Raw genomic sequence first — 13,465 nt, 5'->3', positions numbered from 1 at the left:
ACGTGGAGCCTCCTGTAAGGTTATGCGTAGGAAACAGAAAAGACCATGAGTCCTCAGACTTTGGGACCTAACACCAGGGTGGGTGATCCAGGGAAACATCCCTGAACAGGGGACCCTAAGTTGCCCGCCGAACCTCCAGCTAGAGGCCCCTGTGGCCTGGATCTGGACCTGTAAGACAGGCCTCTCCACCACACAGGGCTCCCTTGCCTTCCTCTCTTCCTGGGTGACTTGAGTGCCAAGCCTGCCTCTTCTTCCTTTTTACTCCCTTCCCCACGACGGTCGGTGAAAAAACTGTAAACGGTGTGAACAAAGGGAGGAGGCTAGGCAGGCCACGGAACTGGTCACCTGTATTCTAAGAAACCCAACGCAATTCTAGATCATGCTGTGGGTCTGTCCAGGGGTGTGGACACCACAGAGGAATACAGCCTGACCAGGCTCCAAATTCTGCAGGCCTGGAGACCCAGGAAGGTGACATCAGAGGGGCCTCAAAGGCTGCCCTCGATTTCCCATGACAGCTTTAACAGCTAACCACTCCTTCCTCCCCGTGTAAATCTAGGCCTTTGCTGTGGCCTGTCATTCCACAGGAAAGAAGCTCCTGAGCCCAGACTGCCTGATATTAAACAACTACCTCCTTCTACTTGATGTCACCTGTACATGAGTTTCTCTCTTAATGATACAAGAACACATGTTTGTCAAACAAGTTGCCAGCCAGAGTTACACTACTGGCCACCCCTTGGGAAAGGGGAAACTAACTCAGAAAGACAGAGACCCTCCTCTGGGGACAATGTAATCATCTAAGGATAGTTTTCTTCTACTTCCAGGGAGAAGCCCTCTCTGTTAACACAGGAACCCCTCACACACAGAGATAAGCTGTTCATTTTTATTAGCTTCATCCCCTGCATGATCTTCTTCCCATCTTCCTCTATAGCTACCCACCACACCCCCAGGATGAGAAGAAGTAAGGGCTGAGAGTAAACAAGATGACGCATATAAGTACAGCAGAACCAGAAAGCAAAGCCTAGCTGGGAGATGGCAAAAGGAGCTGAATACGGAAAAGAAACCCTCAACTTCTCTTTCCGTTGCCTGAATCTTGTGTGATTCCATGTGGCCATTTCACTGAAAACCCCCCTCGGAGGCCTACTGCCTTGCGCTGGAGCCAGGAGGGAGGGGAGTGTCCCGGGTTGGCCGATGACACACAGACTTCTGAAACAGGTCACCTCACCTGACTCGACAAATAGTAAGTATCTGCCATGTCAGCCCTCTGCTTAGCTCTGCACACACACAAAGGGAGGAGACACAGATGGGTGGCTGCCAGAGGCTGGGGGCGGGGAGTTGGTGTTTCATGGGGACAGGGTTTCAGTTGGGGAAGATGAAAACGTCCTGGAGGGGGATGGCAGTGACGGTTGCACAACAACAAGAATGTACTTGATGTCACCAAACTGTGCACTTAAAAACGGCTAAGATGGTCAATTTTATGTTGTGTATATTTATTAATAACTACAATTAAAAAAAATTTGAAGGGGGGAGGGATGAGCCAGTCTTTTTCTCCTCCCTCTGAAGAACAGGGCTTCTTCTGAATCATTAATGCTCTTTCCTCCAGAATAAATCTGAATTCTTGCACACCCTCTATGCTCCCATCATCAGGGAACGCTGCCCGGCAGCCTGACATCCAGAAATCTCCACCAGTTCTGGGCACAGGCCCCTGGATCTTTGTATTCTCAGCATGTGCCCATCAATACCAACCCACTAGCAGTTCCAATGGCTCAGGCTAAGGTCATTTACTATTTAAATAAAAACAAAAATTTTTTTTTTACTTCCCTGGTGGTCCAGTGGTTAACCATCTGCCTGCCAATGCAGGGGACACATGTTCGACGCCTGGTCGGGGAACTAAGATTGCACATATGCAGAGCAATTAGGTCCCTGTGCCACCACTACAGTCCATGTGAGCAACAAAAGATCCCACATGACGCAACAGAGATCCCAAGCGCCGCAACTCAGACCCGCTGCAGCCAAACAAATAAATATTAAAAAAAATATTTTAAGTCATTTACTAAATAGATAAGTAAGTAGAGTCTTTCTCTCCTCTCAAAAAATGCTCCCATGTGATTAAAACCTCTCCACTGCCAAGGCACAAATATAAACGGTGACCTCTCAGAGGCGGTGACCACTGCTCTTACAGGCTGCCTCCAAACCATGAAACAGGCCATGTTTCAAAGTTTCCTAATACAATTCTTCACCACAGACATTTTATGAACAGTGTTATACTGTCCCGAGTGAGCCCACAAAGCCTGTTTCCCACAGGCCACACGTCCATGATTAAAGCAAGTGGAAAACAGTATTGCTCGAAGCACATAGTCCAGAATGTCAGCAGCGGGGCGCCCTCCCCTCAACACGCCCCAGAGACGCCTGCCACGTGGGCGCAGGCCTCCAGGAGCGCAGGGGCGCGCGGGCTCAGGTTCTGCGTGGAGTCAGACCTGAGCCCGACTCTGCGACATGCTGCTTACTGGCGGGCCTCAGGCACGTCATTTAATTTCTAAGTTCTGTAACCCTTGGTCTCTTCATCTTGAAAAATGAGGAAAATATTCCACTTCAAAGGGTTACTGTGAAGAATAACGAGGTTATACGAGGGAATGCTCTGCATGGCAAGTATTCATTATTTTTCCTATTCCACTCTAGAACCCCTTCTGAAATGAAGCCACATTAAAATATAAATGACTTGTATCAGAGCAGTTTTCATTCCCAACTGAAGAAAGAGAGAAAAAGAGGGCTTCCTAGAGGTCTGAATGGATACAGGGACTGGCCAACTTCTGAACCACATGTTGCCTGTCCTCCCCAACCCTGCAGTCTGGGATTGAAGGTAGTTTCCATGGTGAAGAAGGACATTGTGAAGGTGAGAGGGACTTTCCCCAACTTCTCCAAACCTTAGCTAGACTAGACCAAGAGCCCATCCAGTCTTGCTCCCTCGAGTCGGATACGGATAGCAAGAAGTGATGCTGGCCCTGTGACGTTCACGCATCCCCACCAGCCACTCTGCTCCCAGCCACTCACTCACCCCCAGAGCTCTGTCCTTCTCCAAAGGAGACACTAGGCAAGTGGTCTTCTTCCCTCTCTTGCAGACTGAGCAACGACACTCCCTCAGCATACCTCTGGCTTCACGGGGCCAACCTTAGGATGCAAAGACTGGAGAGAAGAGACCACTGCACCAGCCTCCTCTCGCACAGTGGGACCTCACACCTACCTCCTCCTCTCGCCTCCCCGCTGCTCAGATCTTAGGGCACCCCATGTCCAACTGTTCTGTTTCTATAGAAGTAGAGTCGAGTTACAAAACTGTGTCAATTTCTGGCTTACAGCAGCAGAGTGATTCAATTATATATATGTATATTTTTTTAGATTATTTTCCATCACAGGTTATTACAAGATAAGGTCTGTCTGAATCTTTTCTTGAAGACTCTTTCCTGAGCTGCTCAGAACTGAAGACCAAGTATGACATGCTTTTCAGCCACTCTCTTACAAATGTGCCTTGAAAGAGAGAGCGGGTGGGCGGTGAAGAAAGAACATGAAAATCATCTTCCTTGCAGTCTGGCTTTGGAGCTGGCCCATTTTACCTACAGAGGTGTGCTGGCAGACAGATCTGAGCTGTGAGAAGAGCTTCGTGCCATGCGCACGAGTAGTTTACAGCCTACATGCCTCTCTCCACCCGCAAAGAAGGAAAGGAGGGTGCTTAGGACCGACTTCTGACTTCATGGGAGGAACTTGTGCAGTCCTTCCCCTGACCTGTCCCACATCCCTCACAGGTTCACAAGAGGCCCTATCGGCAAGGTGGGTGGGAAAATAATTCTTCAGTGTGCTCTCCGGTCATCGCCAGGTGGTTCACAGCCCTGATCCCCACATATTAATATTTAAGGGTGTTAGTGCTTCTGAGACAGACAATGAAACCTCCCTCCCCAACATTTCCGAACATTCCCAGGAGGGCAGTGCCCCCTGGGTTGAGAAGTACTCAGTCAGGACCTGTGCTGTTTTGGGTGACACGGTGCCCGGCACATACGAGGCACTCTGGTGGGAAAGTGACGAGAATGCTGAGCTCCTGGTGGCTTATCGAGGGCATAAGTACTGAACCCTGCTGTGTACTGTGTATGCACCATGAGGCTCAACAGGAAGTGTGGATCATGGTTCCTGTAGGCAAGGAAGTGAAAGGGAAAACAAGACCACGAAACATGATTTCGTAGGGGCGATACATATTCAAATGCTAAATTACAAGGTCCGTGAGAAGGTGACCAGTGACGGCTGGCACGGTCAGGGGAGGTTTCGTGGGGAAAGGGACACTGAGGTGACTGGAAGAAGGTGGAAACATCCTCACTCGACCCTACTGATCCTCAGTGTGTCCCTGCAGAGGCCACTGCTGAAAGAAAATTCCTCCAAGTCTGTGGTCTAGGAGCAGCTCCGTGAGCCCGGCCCTTCAGATCCTGTCCTGGGATGGTTTAGGCAGAAGAGGGTGGGAGAAGATTCTCCTTTTCCCTCAGAAGACCCAGTGCCATGGGCCTGCTTTCAAGAGGCCCTTCTCCTCCGAAAGGCAGAGCAGATTCACCACCACAGGCACAGACTTAGTCACAGGCTCTGAGGGGGGCAGTTCCTGGCTGTGACTACAGAAGCCTCACCCGTCACCCTTGACTGCAAAGGCTCTCCCACTGTGAGGACACACACTTTGCTCCTCGGTCCAAGGTCTTCTCGGCTCGCCAATCTGCAGCATTCCTCTTGCTGCAGGCAGACAGTCCCTGTCTTCCACCCATCCCTCTCTCCACACCACGGGCTGGGCCGCCACACACTTCTGGCAGCCTGCCCCACCCTCCTGACATTTCAGCCACTCCTGGAGTCTGGCTCCTCCAAGAAACCCAAGACTGTGGTTCTCTGTGCAAAATTGGTAACACTTCCCGACACACCCCACTCATCCTTGATTTGTGCAGTGTAAATTGAGAGAGACCTGTTTATACGTACAGCATCCACCTAGCGTTAGGCAGAATCCCACTGACCACGGAAGCTAACTCCAAGGTTGGACCTGCTCATGCTTATTCCCGTGAAATTTACCTACCTTCCAACCCTACCACTACTCGGGGCCAATGACATCAAGTCTCTCTCTCTCTCTCTCTCACACACACACACACACACACACACACACACACACACACACACGTGTAAGGAGATGAAAATGTTAATTAGCTTGACTGCAGTTATCATTTCACTATGCCTATGTCTATCAAAACATGTTGTGTACCTTACATACATAAATATGATACAAAACAGCAGTCCCCAACCTTTTTGGAATGAGGGACTGGTTTTGTGGCAGACAATTTTCCCAAGGACTGGTGAGTGGGGGATGGTTTCAGGATGATTCAAGTGCATTACATTTATTGTGCGCTTTATTTCTACTATTATTACATCAGGTCCATATTAGATCATCAAGCAGCAGATCCCTGAGGTTGGGCACCCCTGATATAAAACATCTAGTGGTACCCCCTCTCCCTCATACACCCACTTAAGACAACAAGCACATTCACTTACCCTCTGCAGAGTGACATGTGAATCCACACATACCCAGCACTCAGAGACCTCCCCCCCAATAAATAAAAACAAGTCATATGCTCTTTCCACATACGTACCCTTACCCTTTGAAAGAGACAAACTTTTTTTCCCTCTCTCATAGGAAGATCAGAAGAAATCCTTTTGGAAATGAAGCCTGGAGTCTTCACCCCATCCTTAAGCCCCTATCCCTTGGTTAACAGTTGACCTAAAGCCCCACCCTAAGAATGGCCCGTTCCAGGGTCTCCCAGTTCGGGTCATCACCACATTCTACCTGCTGGCTCACCTCTAGCTACAGTTTCTGTGGCACTGTCAACTTGGTTTTCTGACAGGTGATTTGTCTCTCAACCAACCAACCAAATATTTGTCTTGTAAAAAGTAAAAAGAGTTCTTGTTATGCACTCCCATGCTTGCTAACGTTTTCTGCTACAGTCCTTATCATGGCTTGCAATTTTCTGTGTATGTAATTATATAGAGAGAAATATACATATGATTGCTTTATGAATGTCTCTCCCCACTACTAGACTGTAGGAAAACCACGTGTATCCTGTGTGTCACTGTATCCTCTATGACTAGTTCTAGTTCTTTTCTCAAGGAGAACAGGAAATCCTACCCACCTTTAGCGAGTACATCCTTGACTGTCTGGTCACTGGGCAAAATCTCCAGGGGCTTCTTGGTCACCATAATTTCATCCCTTTATTCTCTCCTCCCTCTACCATCTCCTACCCATATTAAAAACAAAAAACCTCAAGCATCTTTTCAATTACCCTCTTGGGGAGTGTCCCATAGATGGAAGAATCCCAGACTGAAGTCAAGGACTGGCTGGTTAGAAGGAAAAGGCCAGAGAGAACGAGAGAGAGAGAAAGAATGAACGTGGGCTTCTCCCAAGTCATATTTTTGTATCTTCCTATATTCTGTGGGCATTTGAGAAATGCTTTGAGACTTATTAACTTGATCGCTTTCTGTTCTATTTCTTCAGCCTACTGAAGAGAAAACTGAGGGAGTCGTGGGTGTAAAGTGAGTGCTGGAGGAGGGGGAAAGACTTGATATCAGATTTCAAGATGACTGACCACTACAGACAGAAAATAGAAAATGAGCATGAGTCACAGCAATCAGAGTTAACAAAAACTTCCTGACCCTGAGGGTTCTAAGATGGAGGAAGGCAGAAACAGTTTAAAAATTGCAGGGGGTAGGGGATGTGTGTGAGGGGGTTGGGGGGGAGCCTCAGCCTGCAAAGGCATTGCTTAGATGGAAGCTCCCAGAGCTCTGATTAAATGGCTTAGAATGGTATCAACACATTATTACATCCTTCCTGTAGTATCTAGAACCTGATTCTCAATATAGTAGACCAACAATGCTTGGCGACTGACTGATGCAGGAAAGGATGTTACAGGTAACTCTCTCTGGTACAACTGTGGAGACAGAAAGATCAGTCGGGCAGACTCTCAAACGGCTTCCGGAGATGCTCTGCAGTCCCAGAACTGTTTTATGTTCCTGGGTTGAGAGGTCACCACATTCCTTATTTATTAACCAAGGCCAAAGTACAAGCTTGTAAAGGGCGGGTGCACACTTCCTGCTATCTTGTCCCCGCGATGACGGGCAAGGACACTCAACCGACCCAAGCTGTTGTCCCGTTTTAGGCACACAGTTCAGAGTGGAAAGGAATGGAGGCCAGATCTGAAATTAGAATTTTATTGTTAACTGAGCTCCAGGGAGAAGCTGGTGGTGGTAGGCAGGCCAGCTCTCTTGCTGACCCTCTTACTGTTCTCTTAACTGTGAAAACCTCACTTCTCCAAAGACCCTCCCCTCTGTGGATCACAAAGGGCAAGGGCTCTGTCCCACCAGCAGCACAAAGGGTGGCGATGTCTCCTTCCTAGCTTGGGAGATGGTTGAACATCTCATTCTAGCAAAGTTCTCTGCCACCTTCCTTCCATCCTCTGGCCAAAGCAGCTTTGCACTTCACTCTAAGTGGCACTAGTTCCCCCAAGAGCCCCACCCTCACCTGCAGATCTCTAGGAAAAAGTCCCTACTCAAAGCCCCAGCTTCTGCGGCAGGAGGTCAGCCTGTCCAGCCCTGGCCTGAGGCATCTGTCGTCAACATTTGGACAGCCAGCACATCAGACTGCAGTGGTTGCTCAGCGGCCTAGAAACACATGCCCAGAACTGCCAGCCCTCCAAGAGGTACCGGCTCCACAGCCTCGCAAAGAGAAAAGGAAGGGGAATGAGGCTCCTCCAGAGAAGAGACACAACACAAGGCTGTTAGAGCGAGAACATCTCCGTCAGCACGACTGCCCGGCAACAAGTCCCTCCTGCCTGCGCGCCATGGTGTTATTTCAATACATACCGAGCACAGCCCCGCGGTGCCAAGGACACCGCAGTCTAAAACTTCCAGCTGGCCGGACAGTAAAGAGGAGCTGCTCGGCTTGCGAAGCGGGTCGACCACGAGGAGCACCACAAAAGGAAAGCGGTCAGCCCAGGCTCTGCTCCCTCCTTGTCCCATCCACTTCCACTGATACTTCTGCTCTGGGAGAAGCCAGGAGTTCCCAGTCAGAAGATTCTTCTGGAATATAACCGAACTTGGACACAGAGAAGGTCTGAAATAAGAGGCCCATTTTTTTTCTCTTGGAAGATCCTAACTTTACTTCAAGCCTCAGATGGAGGCTTCCAGAGCTCTGTTTACCACCAGACGAGGTCTCATTCCAAAAAACTCAGAAAAGATATATTCTTAATTGTGTGTATATAAAAGGCAAGAGAAAGTCTAACCAGCATGATGCTTATTGAATGCTTTCTCTAAGCAGAGCTTAGAGCTAAGAGCTTTCACTTGTTAGGACACGCATTTATTCAACAGTCGAGTTCCCCCCACGTGCAAAACACTGTTACAGGCCCTGGGGATGCAAAGCTGAACAGAACAGCCAAATTCGTAGCTTTCACTGAACTTATATTTTAGTCAGGGTTGACAAGTACATGTCAGCTGGTGATAAAAACTACAAAATAAAACAAAACAGACTGAGGGATGCTATATAAAAACTTATATAAAAATGAAGCAGGGGCGGGAGTGCTATTTTAGATACACTTGTGCCGGAAGACTTCTCTGATTGTCATCTGATAACAATTAACAATAATGGCAATCATATGGTCATGACGTGCCAGGGACTGGACTAAGTACTTAATATGCAGTATTTCACCCAGTCCTCAGTAACTCTGAGTTCAGTACCATCACCACTATACAGATGAGCAAACGGAGAATTAGAAGGTGAGGCTCTTGGCAGAATCTGCAGCCAACCAGGGAAGAAGGGGGAGAAAGGCCATGGTTACTCGTAAGTGAGAAAGCGGGGACTTGAACTTAGGAACACAACCCCACACTACTGGGCCAGAAGACAGACGGAGCCTCAAAGAGGGCAAGCGTGCCTGTGGTCACAAAGTGGCAGGTCTACCCACCGCCCCACCCATGGCTAAGAGATAGTGCCATTCAATCTTTCCTAATATCAGCCTATTACTCTATCACCATCTGAAAGCTAAGCCTTATCTTGAAACAAGAGAAGACAGACAACTTGGGTAATAAATGCTAAATATGTTCCTCTCCCATCCCCCTCCCCAGTTTAGAGAAACGATTTTCTGCTAATTCTCCAGGTTGCCATTTCTCGACAGACAGGAACAGAACAAGAGATGACTGAGCCCAGCTGTTCCACAGTGGCTCTGTGAGGTGGGGTGGAGGGGACAAGTCCTTCCCTGAGAAAAGTCCAGCAGACTCTCTGCAGTCCTATTTCAAAAGAAGTGCCCCTCTCAAGCCCTGGAGTCCTGGGGTGGTAGTGGGGGAAGAGGGATGCTTTCTTAAAAAGCCTGAGGCAGGAAAGATCATAAGCACTGGGAGCAGGTCAAAGGCCTCTCTGGAGGGAAGGAGAGGAGTATAGGGCAGGAGATGATTGAGGAAAGAGGCTAACACTGCTTCAAAAGTAGAGAAGTTAAGAAGGGAAATACCACATCCAAGGTCAGAGGGTGTCTGCAGAATTGCTGGAAATCCCAGGCCGAGGATTCAGGCCAAACTAGCAGAAAAGGCTAAAGGAAAAGAGAAGCCCAGGCAGAGTCCCACAAGATTTGAGCCAAAGGTCATGGTTTGGACCCACCTGTTTTTATTATATGTAAGTCACCTCAGCAACAGGAACCTGCAGCCAGAGTTAATCAACAACCAAGGTGGGAAGGGAAGGTGGGGACTCATCCTATAGATAGTACACTAAGGGGAGCCTGGATTTCCATCTTATACCCCAGCTGGCTTGACTTTGAGAATCACAGTTTAAACCGATTAAGACTCTCCCTCCCAAAGCCTTCAGACCCTCTTCCCCCAACACACATACATAGAGAGAGAGACAAAGAGAGAGAAATTCAATGTTCCGTCTCCCTCCTCAGCAACTCATCACCTTATCTGAAGCAAGTCAGGTCTCCTAGCCCAACGTTGCACCAAACAAATTATGACCTGAATGGCAAGAAAAACTGTGTCACCTAGAGAAACCCAATTAACGACATGACTCTGCTCTCTTCAATTCCCCTCTCCCCTCCAGTCATATCCGGGGCACCTGTGTGGCTGACCGCCTTTTCCCGCTACTGGCCACATTCCCTGGCCAACTCAAACGCCAGAAGACATTTCAATAGGGGCCTCCGGAGCACCTAACCCAGAGATGGGAAATCCTGCTCTCCCCAAACACCCTGGCCTGTTGAGAGAGCCTGAAGGACACAGGACAAAAACACCCCCTGGGAGACAGGCTGGAGTCTTCACCTTGAAATCACTCAGTGGTCCCTTAAGCCAGGGCTCCCTGCTGAAGAAAAACAGGTAAATGCTGCTGAAAGCTCCCAAATGAGGACGTGAAAGGGCCCCAGGAGGGAAAACGAATAGGTATTTCCAAGAAATTCCTGCTGCAGTTGTTCCCGTCTGATCCCTTTTCTAATGAGCCCCTCCCTGGAGAGATCTCCATCGCCTCCCCCGCCTTCCAGCAAAGCCATGAATACCCAAGCTTTTCCCAACCCGAAGGACCACATGCTGCATGTGTTTGTGTGTGTACAGACCTGTAAACATCCTCTTCCCAGCCCAGGCCAGAGTTTCTGAAGACCAGAAACGCGTCCCCTCCTCCCCCGGTGCACTTGACTTTCCTCCCAGCCCCACTGCTCTGCTGCAGAGTTGGTAATGTAATATGCGGGGGACCCTGAGACCGGAAATGCCTGGTGCTGGACTGCTGCACCTGAAACGCGAGCGAAGGCACCGGGGCGGGCGGGAGCCGAGCAGCCGGGTGACGGCGGCGGTAGGAGGTGTGCGGCCGGAGAGGGGAGGCTGAAGTGCCGGCCGGCGAAGAGATGCAATTCAGGGCTGGGCGAGGAGGAGAGAGGGTGATGAGGGGGAGGCTGGCGAGGCAGTGGCAAAGTCAAAATTCGAGGAGCCGGGAAACAGGAGCCGGGGGGAAAAGACAGGAGCAACTGGGGGGGAAAGAGGCCCCAAAGGGGATCAGGGGCCAGGACGGGACACCACGGTAAAGATATTGCAGGTTCAGGGGAACCGGAGGGTGACCCGCAAACACCTGGGAGGAAGGGGTCCGGAAGCTGAGTAAAGGTAGAGGAGGAGAGAGGAATGGGGGCGGGGCACCCCAGGGCGGGGACCGAGCTGGCTCCCAGAATCTGCAGCGCGTGGAGAGCTAAGGGGAGCGGAGGGCGGGGGCCAGGGAGAGGGGCGGGGGTCGCCGCGGGGGACCCGGCGCCCCGGGAGCGCGCAAGGCGTGCGGCCGCCCGCTCTCCAGCGGCGGGGACCGGAACCCGGGCGAGGCTGGGGGGGCGGCGCGCTCACCCGCAGGGCGGACAGGTCGATGTCGTCCAGGCTGCGGGCGGGGGCTGGGTCGCCCATGGCCTCCACCGGGAACGGGGCCCCCGGGCCGCTCACGATCCGGCTCGGTTATTCCGCTGCCGCCGTCGCCGCTTCTCCCCCATCGGGGGATCCTGGGGGCGGGCTCCACCGCGCCTCCCCCGGAGAACGGGGAGGGGGAGGGCCGGCGGGAGGACCGACCCACCGACTGACAGGAGCTCTCGCCCCAGAGCCTGCAACCCGAGCCTCCCGCCTCTCCTGCGCAGGCGCGGAGTGGCCGCGCACCGGGAGGGTGGAAGAGGGAACGTGACGCGGGCGCGCCGGGTTCCCCCTCCCCCTCGGCGCCGACACCTGCGCGCAGGCGCAGGAGAGAGAGCGAAAGGCGCGCGCGAGGACTGAGGGACCGCGCGAGCCTGGCGTGAAAGAAGTGGGCGGTGGCCGAGGCGGCCGCGGAGCGCGCCCACCAGCTGGCGCGCGTGCGCACACGCGTTTCCTTCCCTTTCCGTTTTTTGCCCTTTCTCTCCCCCATTTCCTTCTGATCTCTCCTTTGACGCCTTTCCTTCCTTTTCCCTCCTCTTTCGTGTGCCCAGCTGCCAATCAAACCACCCACCTCTCTATTTGCGGGGGAAAGGGGGTGGGACCCAACCCCCTCTATTACTAGGGGGGTTGTTATGGTAACTCCCCACGCGAGGGCTGGGTGGCCTCTAGATAGGATGGGCTGTCCACCCACCTAATTGCCATAGCAACAGCGGAGCCGCTGAGGGAGGGGCCTCTTCGTGAGAACTTGGCTGGAGAAACCGTCTGGGGGCTGGGGAGTGGAGGGGGGACTGGCTGCCTCGTGACTGCCCCTTACCCCTTCCCTGACTGCAGTGGGAAGTGTTGAGAAGATCTCAGATCTTCCTATCCTAAAATCTGAGGATAGGAAATCCTACTGCAGGCCTTTGTCTCTGCACCTCTTGTTCACCACAACAGAACTGCTTCCACAATTATTCATTGACTGATCACTGGAGCTGTGCGTGGAGGAGGGGTGGCAGGGATAGGTGCAGGGGAGCTGTAAGAATCTGTGTCGACCTCCTTCAAATCTTGCTTGGGTCACCTTAGGTCTAGGCGTGTTGGCATAGAACCCCCCGCCATTAGCCTCACTGGAGGCTGGGTAATGCTATATAAAGAACAAGGAGTCGTGTTCTGCCACTGACATGCTGTGTGACCTTGGTCAAGTTGCTTTGCTTCTCTGGGCCTTTTCTTTGCAAATTTGAAAGAGAAGCCTGTTTGATCTTTGAGATCACTTGTAACAATGATAGTGCAAGACCCCACCTCCAGCCTTAATGTAAACATTACTTTGTTGTTGTGTCATTATTTAATGTCTCAGTCGTGTCCATCTCTGGGAACCCATGGACTGTAGCCTGCCAGGCTCCTCTAACCATGGGATTTCCCAGGCAAGAATACTAGAGTGGGTTGCCTTTTTCTTCTCCAGGGGATCTTTCTGTCCCAGGGGTCAAACCCATGTCTCTTGCATTGCCGGCAGATTCTTTACTGCTGAGCCACCTGGGAAGCATATAATCATCACTTAGGAGAGTTTAGGGCTTCCCTGGAGGCTTAGACGGTGAAGAATCTTTCTGCAATGCAGGAGACCTGAGTCTGACCCCTGGGTCGAGAATCTCTCCTGGAGAAGGGAATGGCTTCAGTGTTCTTGCCTGGAGAATTCCATATACAGAGGAGCCTGGTGGGCGTCAAGTCCATGGGGTCACAATGACTGAGCTACTACAATTGAGTGACTAACACTTGCACTTTTCACTGCTGCTGCTACTGTTAAGTCGATTCAGTCGTGTCCTACTCTGTGCGACCCCATTGATGGCAGCCCACCAGGCTTCGCTGTCCCTGGGATTTTCCAGGCAAGAACACTGGAGTGGGTTGCCATTTCCTTCCCCAATGCATGAAAGTGAAATCACTTTTCACTAGGAGAGTTTAAATGAAAAGTCCTTGGAAAGGGACAGACATTCTCCTTTCTGGACCCTTGTTTTCACATTCAGATGCACATCCAGTTTTGTTC

General features: G+C 51.1%; 1 protein-coding gene across 12 annotated transcripts in view; it reads right to left on the bottom strand.

The window, feature by feature from the left end:
- The window catches only part of MINK1 (misshapen like kinase 1), a 46,535-nt gene extending 34,835 nt beyond the window's left edge, over positions 1-11,700 (bottom strand). For 4 of the 12 annotated variants that reach the window (XM_065911099.1, XM_065911100.1, XM_065911106.1 and 1 more), the window contains exon 1: positions 11,401-11,700. In XM_065911099.1, coding sequence (XP_065767171.1) covers positions 11,401-11,457 — 57 coding nt within the window. In that variant the 5' untranslated portion in view covers positions 11,458-11,700. The remainder of the gene's footprint in view (positions 1-11,400) is intronic. The other 8 variants (XM_065911105.1, XM_065911110.1, XM_065911109.1 and 5 more) reach the window with 4 other exon arrangements.
- Between the last annotated feature and the right edge of the window lie 1,765 nt (positions 11,701-13,465).

The sequence above is a fragment of the Muntiacus reevesi genome, chromosome 18 (assembly GCF_963930625.1).
Source record: "Muntiacus reevesi chromosome 18, mMunRee1.1, whole genome shotgun sequence".
NCBI classification, from domain to species: Eukaryota; Metazoa; Chordata; class Mammalia; order Artiodactyla; family Cervidae; genus Muntiacus; species Muntiacus reevesi.
This window is presented reverse-complemented; position numbering and strand designations above follow the sequence as displayed.